Raw genomic sequence first — 13,326 nt, forward strand, 5'->3', positions numbered from 1 at the left:
TGTTACTTTGTAGCGTCATTTACAACAGCTTCGAACGCGGCTCAGCCAATCAGAGTCAAGCACCGGAACTCTCCGCTTTATAATTCAGCTTTGATCACAGGAATCAACTACATTTCACAACATATCAGAACAGAAAACACAACATCATGTTGTCTTCAACAGCTGCAGCTGATCAGGATGTTGAGGGACACTGGTACTTCCTCACCGCTGTGTTTGACCGGGCTGTCTGGACTGGCTCCTGCTTTAGCTGGTTCAGGTTTCGTGTTGCGGGTTCGAGCAGCATTACGCTGAGATTCTCTCTCGCTCTCTGTCACCATGACGACGCTGTTTTCAGGAAGCCTGTTGGATTATCAATATGAAAAATACATTACAGTAGCAGTAATATTAACCCTCTGGTGCTGTTCAGTCATTTTTTACCAAAAAAAAAAAAAATTAGGTTTAGTTTTTTTTACTTTATTAGAATGGTTTGAAACTTGGAAAAGGTTTTGGCACTTGTTTTGTGGGGGAAGAAAATTATGAACATAATACAAAAAGGTGAAATGGTCCTGAAAAAAAAAAATACAGTATATACAAACGAATGGGAAGCAGATTCATCTAGTGGAAGCGTTTGGTACTGCACCCAAACAAAATTTACTGAAAGCTCATTTTTTGAGATATCAACCTCAGATTTGGAACACAACTTGTTTAGATTTTTTAAGAGTTTTAGAGTAAAACACGTTTTGGAAAATATATATTTCATATAAAATTTTTAAATAGTATTTTGTGCATTTTTCATCATAATTAAATTAAACTTCTCTAAGTTTTTGGCTCACTTTTTTAAAAACCTTTTTTCACTTCAGCAATAATTGGCCAAGTGTCTTCTTTAAAAAGAGACCTGTGCTCCAAAGCATTCTAGATTTACAACAGATTAAGCTGGAAATGTCATTTTCAGGTCTCAACTTAATGGTTCTTTAATTGTACTTATGATAACAATTGTACAAAATAAATGTATCAAATTTAAAAAAAAAAAATTTTTTTAATTAAATTAATTTAATAAAAATTTTTTTTAATTGTAATTACAAGTCCTTCAAAGTTTGTCTTGATAAAAATGGAAATCCAAAAATATATGTTTAACAGTAAAGTGCTAAAATATTGACATTTTAGTGGTTCTTACATGTAACATGTTGCCTCAGAGCTCTTCTTTTTTTTTTTATTATGTATTTTTTTCAATAATCATACATTTAACATTCTTATTCATATGCATCAATCTTGAAATCTGACTTTTACATTTTGAATAGTATACCACTGCCAATAACTGATTTAAAATGCTAAAAAGTCGAATTAATCACAAGTTGTTAAAATAGTCGATTTATAATATTTACACGTGTGAATTAAAGCGATCACAGTGTGCCGATGTTCTTTAGCTTTAAAAACCTGCTTTTGAACTGAATCAGGAATCAGGTCAATTCGCTGTCAATTCACGCAACATAACTAGGAACGCCACACAACGATCAAGTGAAGGTTTACAGCAGAACTGTGCAGCTTCTTACCCAGGAATGAGCTCAGCCGTCTTCCTGCGACTCCTGCCCGAGTTTCTCTTGGCTTTGGAGGCTGACACTCCGAGTTCTGCATCTTTCTCCGGTCTCTTCTTCAGACTGCTGCCTCTATCTGTCTTCTGAAGGACCGGCACAAACAGTTCATTAGAGATGTTAAAGAGGAAGAACCTCAACACTGAGAAGCTTTTGCTAAAACAAGTGTAAAACAAAAGGTCATCCTCTTATGCTCCTACGGCTCTTACCTCTTCATCTACATTATCCCTTGTTTCTGCATGCTTTTTTCTTTTACACTCCTGGTTTTGCACTGCTTCATCCGCAGGCTGAGGGACTCTGCTTGTTATGATGCTTTCTGGAAGGGTTTCCATAGGAAACATATCAGCTGGCACTGCTTCGTCCCCTCTGGATTCTCTAAAGTGCTGTTTCTTCTCGGCAGGGAGAAGGCTTTCGTCTAATATGTTATTGTTGTTATTACAAACTTCTGGGTCTAACTCAAAGCTGCGCTCTCGATCTCTGTCGGTGGGAGGACTGCAGCAGTGCGAGGCAGCAGATTCACCAGCAGTGGCAGATGCTGGGCTGGTCTTATATCGACTGTAAAGGAACGACACCTTCATTTGCTTCTTTGGAGGCTGGGAAGAAGCTCCAGAACATTTCTTGGATGAGGACTGCGGTCGAATCGTCCCGTTGGCCACAGCTGGAGATCCCCTCCCTTTGCCTTTGTCAGACGGGTGGCTCGTGTCAGTGTAGTTCTTACAGCTGCCTTTTCCTCTACTTTAAAATAATAATAATTAAAACTGAGATATGATCATTGAAACATCACATATTGCTGCTGCTTAGATTTGCAGGTAAAAAAAATAAAAAATCACATAGAACAAAATGGGTGTGTAAAAAACTAACAAGTGTGTGATTCCTTAGTAATAACAGGTGATGCCATCTCACCTGACTCCGTTTGAGATGCTGTGGGTGACGCTGCTATTTTCGCGAGGTACAGAGTTGTGATTGCTACGTGGACTCGGTGTGGAGAACTCGCTCAGAATGTGCTGAGCTTGATGGAAAGCCATCAGACAAACACCAGCTAGAGAGGAACTGCGGAGAGAACAGCTTTGATATGAATGCACAGAAGCACAGGGTGGCGTTTCGTGTGGTTTAAGTATGGATATGGGCTGCTGACCAGGTGAAGACCAGTGTGATGATCCAGAAGGGCTCCTCCCAGCTGGGCCCCGGGACCACCTGAGCACACAGAGGCAGCATGTGGTGAGGAAGAGTCACGTTGAGGGTGAAGTGGAAAAAGGAGCCACGTTCTGTCACCAGAGTCAAGTCTCTGATCACCCACGAAGAGGTGAAGTCTGGAGTGAATCTGGAGAGATGCAGAGAATTAAAAAAAATTCATAGAGGAAAAAAAGATGCTGGGGAATATGGTGTAATGTAGGAATAGACCATGGAGCATTTATGGGACAGTTCACCCAAAAATGAAAATTCTGTCATATTTTGAAGAATGTTGGTAAACAGACAGTTTCGGTTCCCATTGACTTACACAGTGTGGAAAAAACTAGGGATGCACGATATTATCGGACATTATCGAAATCGGCCGATAATGGCTTAAAATGCAAATATCGGCATTCAGGAAAAAGTTCGCTTCAAGAATGAGCACACTGTTGACATGATCTTATCGCTGTCACACCCTGAGAACATGCAAGTTACTCGTCTTATCGGTAAGGCATATCGGCATAATTTTTCATATCGGGCCGATGCCTTACCGATAAGACGAGTAACTTGCATGTTCTCAGGGTGTGACAGCGATAAGATCACGTCAACAGTGTGCTCATTCTTGAAGCGAACTTTTTTGGCAGTGCCACTTGCTCTGATGGCGGCAGGTAGCCTTCAGGCACCGGAACCGTTTTAAAAGTATCGATTTGGCACCGGTATCAAAAAAAAAAAAAAACGATACCCAACCCTAGTATGCACAGTAGAGAAAAGAGCTGAGAGTCAGCAGGCACATGCACTTTCACATTAGCACTCGAGACTCACGCGATGGTGATTTCTGAGGACGAGTTGTAGTCCACTTTGAAAGACCTGCAGTGTTGCACCTCAAAGCCATAACCTTGACATTTATATCCATTAATGCTCATGGACACTACAGTCAGCGGCAGCTCGCCTGCATTCTCCACCTTAAAGCTCTTCTGGATGGAAAACAAGGGCTTACTTGATCGTAAACCTGCGAAAAGACAAGAAAGGGAATGGAAAATGCTGCTGATGCACTTAATGAAATGTATTTCATCGATCTTTGGGTCACACTTTAGTTTGGGGACCAATTCTCACTATTAACGCTGACTTTTGCCTCGATAAACTCCTAATGTGCTGCTTATTAAAAAAGAGAAACCGAAACAAGTATATACGAGATAGACGCAAATATACAAAACGTTTACCATTCTGAATATCAGTTATGTTGAGAACTTTCTTCATTTTAAGCGGCTCGTGTTTTTATGAAAATACTGGCGTATTTCAATGCTCGGGTGAGATTATGTAACATTTGAACAGCCTTCTGTCTGTGCCGTTTTGACTTACTCGTTTTCATCACTTTCACTTTAAAGGGGTCGTGACATGAGAAACCAAATTTCCCTTGATCTTTTGACACAGAAGAGGTCTTCGTATGCTTAATACATCCTGCAAGTTTCATAACTTAAAATGTGACCTTGTATAAGTAGCACAGTTATATTTGTAGCAATAGCCAAAAATACAAGCATGGGTCAAAATGATTGATTTCTCTTTTATGCCAAAAATCATTAGGATATTAGGGAAAGATCATGTTCTATGAAGATATTAAGTAAATCTCCTACCGTAAATATATCAAAACTTAATTTTTGATTAGTAATATGCATTGCTAAGAACTTCATCTGAACAACTTTAAAGATGATTTTCTCAATATTTAGATTTTTTTGCACCCTCAGATTCCAGATTTTCAAATAGTTGTATCTCAGCCAAATATTGTCCGATCCTAACAAACCATACATCAATGGAAAGCTTTATTCAGCTTTCAGATGATATATAAATCTCAATTTCCAAAAATTGACCCTTGTGACTGGTTTTGTGGTCCAGGGTCACATTTAAGTGCGTGTTCAGTTTTCACCGTTGACTGTTTTAAAAACAAATCGCATATGATGCTGGCTTTGCCAGAACACTTTTGCTCAAAGATCAGGCCTGTTCTGGACCCAACAACAACGCCACAAACTGTAAGTAATATATTTCATGTAAAAATAATTTTTAAAACAGTAATGCATAGGCAATGATGTTAGCCAATCATAACAGTGGGCGGTTACACTGAGCTCTTAAAGGGAAAACACCCCAAAACAGACTGTTTCAGTCAAAGGATGAGAAGCAGGGTGGAAAAAAGGACATAAATCCCTCAACTTTGAATGTTTTTTTGTCCAAAAATAATTACACCTCAGGGAACATTATAAAATTAGGGATGCACGATATTATCGGAACGTCATTGAAATCGGCCGATAATGGCTTAAAATGCAGATCTCGGCATCGGCCCGATATGAAAAATTATGCCAATATGCCTTACCGATAAGACGATTTATTCATTAATGCATAATGTTTTTTTTTTCAAATGGATTATGAAAACTCTTTTGCTTTAGACCATCTACAAATGTTAAATATTCAAATAAAATGTTAAGGATTGCTTTATAGTTATTTTCAAAGCTTTCAGTGTACTCTGATTATAAAAGAACTTCATTGTTTATTTAATTCTCAAAAGCAAGTTTTTGTTAAAACCAAACTAACCAAAATGAAAAATAATTTGTTTATAATCTCTGTACAGGAAAGACTTGGTGTTGTTTCCAAACAAAAGAAAATATATCGGTATCGGGCAAAATGAGTTGAAAAATATCGGCATATTGGCAAAATCCAATACAGCGCATCCCTAAATAAAATAATTTTAAAAACATGTCATGACCCCTTTAATTCTCCTGCACGGACTCGTTCGCTAAACTGAACAGCCAATCAGAGTTCTCACTCTCATCGATGGCCCGAACATGCTGAATCTGCCAAACTGATGCTGATGTGAGGAACACAGCAGAAAAACTAGCCCAACGTCAGCTTAACAGAGATGAGCTGTCAGGAGAAGCGGAGCTCACCGTCTCTGCACTCCATGAGGGTCGACTGGGGCACGTTGAAGCGCAGTGAGGCTGCAGGCCCGGGGAGCTTCCCTCCCACTCGCAGGAGCTCCTTTGCTCCGAAGCCTTTAACCAGAACCATGTCAAACACAGTCAGGTTGTTCCTGTCAGAGAACAGAGAGAGCCACAATTACTGTGTGCTAACAACCAGCACAGAAACTCATCGCAACTCCAAGAAAAAAAAAAACACTAGAACACATAAGGCGTGCTCAATCTCTTGCTCAATGTGGTGAATTTGGGGGAAAAATAGATTTGTATGGATTCTGTACAGATGAAATCGTGCAAATTGCTATTGAAATTACTGGATTTTGCCCACAAAATTTCACTGAGTGACCGCACCTTAAGGCACAATGTCATATGTCTAATTGCTAAATGAAAATAAAAAAATAAATCACAATGTTGCACTACATAGTTAATTTAAGGTTCTTACACTTTTGCTCAATAGATGCCCATGACTTGTCCTGTAGTATGTGTGCACTGGATGAGGATCACTCAAAACGCCCTAATAGTCGACTAAACGTTAGTAATCGACAACTACACATTAAGTCAACCAGGCTTAGTCGACTAAAATTTAATTAGTTAGTCAGTCGCAGAAAAAAATCTGTCAGTGTCCGTGACAGGCAGATCGTTAACGGCTGGTCCTTGAGGTAATTACAGTATATCGGGCAGAAAAATAGTTCATCCACCTCAAAAAAGCATAAGTAGTAGCAACTTTACACAGCCGTTTGCTCTAACGTTAGTGTTTGTGTGGAAGCTATTAGCGCATTTACGGCATGCCATGGAGGGTTTCCTGGAAACAACTTAAAATACGCCGCAATTTTTTCTCATTCAGAAAAAGTAGTACATAATTTGAAACTGTAAAGGGTCTACTTTTATTTGTGTGCTCTCACAATATCGACAAGATGTTGTGTTTTTGTAAAATAAAGAAAACAAACATGCATGCTTTCTGTTGCGTCTCGGTCTCTGCCTCACAGACATGAGAAATATATCTATAGAAAGCTTGAAATGAAAGCAAAAACTCTCTGATTATGTAATCTGTATGAAAGGTGCATTAATGTGGAGATCAGCGAGTCAGCAACTTTATCTTCGCAGCTGACACACTGACTGAGAAAACTCTAATTTATTAATAAACAATTAAAATATCTCTTTGCTATTTTTCCGACTCATAGTCATTACTTTTGCGGCAAGCTTTATGCGTGTACTTGAGCGCGGAATAGGCTTTATATTAAAGGCCCCCCAAAGTTTTTGAACAGTAAGATTTTTAATGTTTTTTTTAAAGATGTCTCGATTTATTAAGAAACATTTATTATTATTATTATTATTATTATGTTGAAAACAGCCAAGTAGATTTTTTTCAGGTTTCTTTGATGAATAGAAGATTCAAAAGAACTGCATTTTTCTGAAATAGAAATCTTTTGTAACATTATAAATGTCTTCACCATCACTTTTAATCCATTTAAAGCATCCTTGCTGAATATAAAAGTATTAATTTCTATAATTTATTTCCCAAATAAAAAAAATTATACTGACTCCAAGCTTTTGAATGGTCTACTGTATAATATTACAAAAGCTTTTTATTTCAGATAAATGCTGATCTTTGGATCTTTCTATTCATCAAAGAATCCTGAAAAAAATGTACTCAACTGTTTTAAATATTAATAATAATAATAAATGCTTTTAAGCAGCAAATCAGCATATTATACTGATTTCTGAAGATCATGTGACACTGAAGACTGGAGGAATGATGCTGAAAATACAGCTGCACATCACAGAAATACATTACAGTTTAACAGAGATTCACACAGAAAGCAGTTATTTTAAATAGTAAAAATATTTCACAATATTACAGCTTTTGCTGTATTTCTGATCAAATAAATGCAGGCTTGGTGAGCAGAAGAGACTTTAAACATTAAAACATTAAAAATCTTACTGTTCAAAAACGTTTGACTGGTAGAGTATATTTAAGGACATGCAATTAGTCTACTTCTAAATGGCTTAAATGAACGACTACTAATCTCGACTAGAAACATTTTAAAGTTTGCAGACCAAACTGTATACCATTTTCCAAAATTTCTCCTAGGAATTACATTTTAAGGGTTTTTTATGAGCATGCATTAGCAGTTCTGTCCATAGCAATATAAAAAGCGAAACTTTTTTCCTTAATCCATTCAACACATATATAATGAAATAGCTCAATGTTACATAAATGCCTCATTTGTGCAGAGCAGTACCTGATGAGGAGCAGTGAGGTGACGTGCTTGTGTTCTGTGGGTTGGTACGCCACCGAAACCGTCCTTGACTCCCACGGCCGCAGGACAAATCTCAACACACTGCCTCTCTCACTGTCCTGTTTGCAAAAACACAAGTATACAATAACCAGAGTTATAAACAATGCACACTTAATAGTGCGTAATACAGCTGTTCAAAGCTCATGAGCTCACCTTATGGTTAGCAGCCGACAGAAGAAACTCTGCTGTAGTGATATTCACAGACAGCGGGCTAATATTAAACCTAGAATAGATACATTTATGTTGTGAAGTTATTTTTCATGAACACTGTTGCTATTGTTAACAAAAAAATATCTGATGAAGAAATTTGAAATACCTGGGGAACGAAATGAAACAAAAAACACTAGCTGAAGTACTAAAATTACTGAAACCAAAGTAAAATCTAAGCAGAAAAAAAATAAACAGGAAAAAAAAAACTAATAAAAAATGACAAAAGCACATAAAAACGGAAAATACTCAAATTAAAGCTAATTAAAATGTTAATAAATACTATACTAATAAAAAACACTAAAATAACACATCTTATGACTCTTTAACCTAATGTGAAAATACATGTCCTATTTACATTAGGCATGTAAAAGCTTGTATTTACTGTATTTCATATTGCACTAGATATTAAATTTTTCATAAAGGCATTGTAATTAAGGTTTTTGGCCATATGAGTGTGTGTTTACAGTATGCACCATTTAGTCAGCATGTGAAGGGCTTCGAGGGGAACCGGGTATGAGGAGAGGGTTCGGATTTCCACAGAAACCACCGAACCCGTCGGGTTTTTCAGAGTGAAATTCTTTACCTGGAATTAAATTACAACAATTAGCTGTATAATGCCTACTTAATGATTTGATTAACAGACACACAGTTCACACAATGAGGAAAATGCTGTGTCATGCACTAAATCTTCTTACTAAAGATACTCCTTTTACAGAGTTTTACCGAACAAACATTTGGGTGAAGTTCAATTCAAAAGATCTTTATGAGTGATTTGCATACCTTACTGTCATTGACAGGTGTGGCCCCGAAGTCCAGGGGTGAAGAGTGGTTTGCAGGAAGTCTGGGCCACCTGAAACACACACACACACACACACACACACACACACACACACACACACAGAAACAGATGCATGCATGCTCAATAAAACAGTATGCATATTTGCAGTGCATGCATATATGTTTAAGCAGCATACAAAATGAGTAGCCTATTTGTCTTCACAGGTCTGTCTACATCTCTCAGCATGTTTACCTGCATGAACGCCCTTTGCTGCAAAGCCAACGGCTACAGAGCGCAGAGGCCAGACTGCTGTCTACTCTCCAGAGAGATGAGGAGGATTCTGGGAGAAGGGATTGCTGCCACTCAACGCGTCCTGCACAGAAAAAAAAACATTCAATAGTTTTTACTTACAGCATACTCATAAAAGATACAAAAACTAGTATACCACAATCTATTCAATCCATTTATAGGACAAGTTTACGACTACACTAGATGGCCTCAAGATGACCTAAAAATTATTTAAAATAAGACCAATGTACAATAAAATAAGCTGAAACAACTAATGATTACAATATTTCTTTATAATTAAAAAATGACTTCCTCGCAGGGTTATTATAGAAAACTAAAACCAAATAAATTAAATAAATGTTAAAGAAAATAAAATATAAAAAGCATTAACATATTTCAGCAAGTTGCCAAAGCAACATTTCTCAGTTTTATGCAGCGTAATTATATGCATTAAAATATTAAACCCAAAAAAAAAAAAACTATAAAACTAAAAACTATAACAGAATTTCATTGATACTAAAAAAACACTACTTCCCCGTTTTAAAATTATGATTTCTAGACCTGTATAGGCATTTAAAAAAAAAAAAAAAGACGTAAATACAACAAAATTATGAAATTTAAAAAGAAAATATACACATACTTTTTAAACATATTATTAAAAACTATAACAGAATCTCAATGATACTAGAATAACACGCTTCGTTTCAAAATGAATCAGGCGTTTTGAATGAATCGTTTGAATGAATGATTCAGTGAATCGCTCATTAAGGGACTTGCTGCCACCTACTGGCGGTTTTAGTGTCATATTTATCCATCACAGGCCTAAACCAGCCAAAGAACCAGCACAAAAACACACTCGTAATTATCATTATCTAAAAAAATCCAGATAAATATCAAGATATTATTTTTCGTCAATATCGCACACCCCTAGCGTGAACCGTATCTGTATTTTGAAGCAAGTTCAGTCATGTTGATGCTGATGTATTCAAGCTTTACCTTTGAGGCAGAAGAGTATGTTTGGAGGTGAAGCTCCACTGGAGTCCCCACACTGGTTCTCAGAGTCACTGTGGTTCTGAGGATTGTGGGTAAAGATCTGCTGAGTAGCTGAAGAGACAGAAGCTTCCAGCTCCCAGGCCTCACTTCCAGGGACTTTGTCAAATTTACAATCTATAAAATGGGAACATTTACATCTCAGGAAAGCTGTAAAAACACTACCAATCAAAAGTTCTTGAACAGTAAGATTTTTTATGTTTTTTTTAAAGAAGTCTCTTCTGCTCACCAAGCCTGCATTTATTTGATCAGAAATACAGCAAAAGCAGTAATATTGTGAAATATTTTTACTATTTAAAATAACTGCTTTTTATTTGAATATATTTTACAATATAATTTATTCCTGTGCTCAAAGCTGTATTTTCAGCATCATTACTCCAGTCTTCAGTGTCACATGATCTTCAGAAATCGGTATAATATTCTGATTTGCTGCTCAAGAAACATTTATTATTATTATTAATATTTAAAACAGATGAGTGCGTTTTTTCAGGATTCTTTGATGAATAGAAAGATCCAAAGATCAGCATTTATCTGAAAGCTTTAAGCTTTTGTAACATTATACACTCCACCATTCAAAAGCTTGGAGTCAGTATCTTCTTTGGGGGGGAAAGAAATTATAGAAATTAATACTTTTATTTAGCAAGGATGCTTTAAATTGATCAAAAGTGATGATAAAGACATTTATAATGTTTCAAAAGACTTCTATTTCAGATAAATGCTGTTCTTCAGAACTTTCTATTCATCAAAGAAACCTGAAAAATAACAATAATAATAATAATAATAAATGTTTGTTGAGTAGCAAATCATTATTAGACTGATTTCTGCTCTAAAGACGAGTGTTCACAGCACATCCAGCTGCCATTACCTTAAACACTCTGTGCTGGGACAGTGAGATGTGAGTGATCCTGAAGGTGACGAGGAAGGGGTTAAACAGCCAGAGCTCGACCTGCTCTGAGCCCCTCGGCTTCTGACGGACCTGAACTAAAGAACTCAGCTCAGAGTTGGGCCATCTGAAACACACAGAGAGGAACCACTGTAAAAACAAGGCTAAACATTGAGGAGAACACAGCATTTACTGGGTTACTTTATATACGTGACCCTGGAGCACAAAAGCAGTCATAAGGGTCCATTTTTCGAAATTGAGATGTATACATCATCTGAAGGCTGAATAAATAAGCTTGTTATGATAGAACAATATTTGGTTGAGATACAACTATTTGAAAATCTGGAATCTGAGGGTGCAAAAAAATCTAAATATTGAGAAAATCATCTTTAAAGTTGTCCAAATGAAGTTCTTAGCAATGCATATTACTAATCAAACATTACGTTTTGATATATTTACGGTAGAAAATTTACTAAATATCTTCATGGAACATGATCTTTACGTAATATCCTAATGATTTTTGGCATAAAAGAGAAATGTATAATTGTGACCCATACAATGTATTGTTGGCTATTGCTACAAATATCCCCCAGCGACTTAACACTGCTTTTGTGCTGCAGGGACACATATTTGATATCCTAATTATAAAGAGGTGAAGGAAGGACACTACATTCACATGCATACGTTTGGGATCTTTTAATGTTTTAGAAAGTAGCCTCTCATTAAGCATAAGAGATACTTTTAACATTTAAGCATAAGCTTAATTATTATCTTATCAAGCATACGGTTACTTTCAGAAACATTTAAAAATGCAAGGCTGCATTTACTTGATAAAAAATACAGTAAAAGCAGTAATATTGTGAAAAATGTTCACAATTTAAAAGAACTGTTTTATTTTTTTATATATTTTAAAATGTGATGTCCAGCGGCCATATAAGTAATAAGTTAATGGGTGTTTAATAGAAACTTTGCACAACGATTCTCAACTATGGCATGAAAGAGCCTCTACGGCTGGGTCTCAGGAGAATGTATAATTGTGACCCATACAATGTATTGTTGGCTATTGCTACAAATATCCCCCAGCGACTTGAAAAACTGACTCATATCATTAGACTCGAGACATTAACACCTCAAAGAGTGCATGGATTTTCAGTGGCAAGTTACTACATACAGTTACTTTAAAAAATAGAGTGCAAACTACAATGCATATGTTAATTCCAGTAATGAAACAGCCATAAGTAAATGCATTAAATTCAGATGTTTAATAACATGTACGCTAACATTAAATCTTTAAATGCTTGAGAGTGGGTCATTTTTTGTCTGTTTGAAAGAAGTCTCTTATGCGCACCAAGGTTGCATTTTTTTTAACTGTATTAAAATACAGTAATATTGTAATAAAAATGGTTTTCTAATATATTTTAACTTTATGCAATCCTATGATGGGAAAGCTCATGATCTTCAGAAATCATTCTAATATGCTGATAAACATTTATTATTATTATCAGTGTTGAAAAAAGTTGTGCTGCACAATATTTTTGTGGAAACTGTGATAGATTTAATTTTTCAGGATTCACAGATGAATAGAAAGTTCAAAAGAACAGCATTTATTTGAAATATAAATATTGTGCAACACTATAACTTTCTTGAATGTCACGTTTGATCAATTTACTGCATCCTTGCTGCATAAAAGTGCAATCAGATTTAATCACTCCAGATCTGAAAGATTCAGGTTTAAAGAACGGATTCGAAAAACAAATCTGAATCGGATGCGGTGTAAACAAAGCCTTGTAGGCCTCAACTGTTGTTTGTTTACAATGAATCTGTTGCATTAAATAACTAATTATATACATACTATAGTTATGTAAAGCATGATATGTTTGTGCTTTCTCTTAAAAAGAAAAAGAATAAAAATCTAATAATGCTGTGGTTCTATGGCTGTTTATGTTGCAATATTTTTACACCACAAGGACGCATTTTTATAATCTCGCCAAGGGCCCCACGAACCCACGAGTGCGATCCAGAAGTCCAAACAAAAAGTGTTAAAACACAATCATGCTGAAAAACACGATGGACACACAACAAATTGCCCAGTTTGTGTGTGTGTGTGTGTGTGTGTGTG

The 13,326-nt window shown here is 36.2% G+C and overlaps 1 protein-coding gene across 1 annotated transcript in view; it reads right to left on the reverse strand.

Annotated features, from left to right (window-relative positions):
• Positions 1 to 13,326, reverse strand: part of LOC107598290 (transmembrane protein 131-like) — a gene marked incomplete at its 5' end in the record, with an annotated part of 41,600 nt that overhangs the window by 7,330 nt on the left and 20,944 nt on the right. Inside the window, 13 exons of the mRNA XM_016289585.1 lie at positions 206 to 339; positions 1,530 to 1,654; positions 1,778 to 2,303; positions 2,472 to 2,618; positions 2,704 to 2,889; positions 3,561 to 3,747; positions 5,672 to 5,814; positions 7,942 to 8,057; positions 8,152 to 8,221; positions 8,682 to 8,791; positions 8,989 to 9,058; positions 9,239 to 9,392; positions 10,271 to 10,441. Of these exons, the coding sequence (XP_016145071.1) occupies positions 206 to 339; positions 1,530 to 1,654; positions 1,778 to 2,303; positions 2,472 to 2,618; positions 2,704 to 2,889; positions 3,561 to 3,747; positions 5,672 to 5,814; positions 7,942 to 8,057; positions 8,152 to 8,221; positions 8,682 to 8,791; positions 8,989 to 9,058; positions 9,239 to 9,392; positions 10,271 to 10,441 (2,139 nt within the window). The remainder of the gene's footprint in view (positions 1 to 205; positions 340 to 1,529; positions 1,655 to 1,777; positions 2,304 to 2,471; positions 2,619 to 2,703; positions 2,890 to 3,560; positions 3,748 to 5,671; positions 5,815 to 7,941; positions 8,058 to 8,151; positions 8,222 to 8,681; positions 8,792 to 8,988; positions 9,059 to 9,238; positions 9,393 to 10,270; positions 10,442 to 13,326) is intronic.

The sequence above is a fragment of the Sinocyclocheilus grahami genome, unplaced genomic scaffold (assembly GCF_001515645.1).
Source record: "Sinocyclocheilus grahami isolate Dianchi unplaced genomic scaffold, SAMN03320097.WGS_v1.1 scaffold249.1, whole genome shotgun sequence".
In the NCBI taxonomy this organism is placed as follows: domain Eukaryota; kingdom Metazoa; phylum Chordata; class Actinopteri; order Cypriniformes; family Cyprinidae; genus Sinocyclocheilus; species Sinocyclocheilus grahami.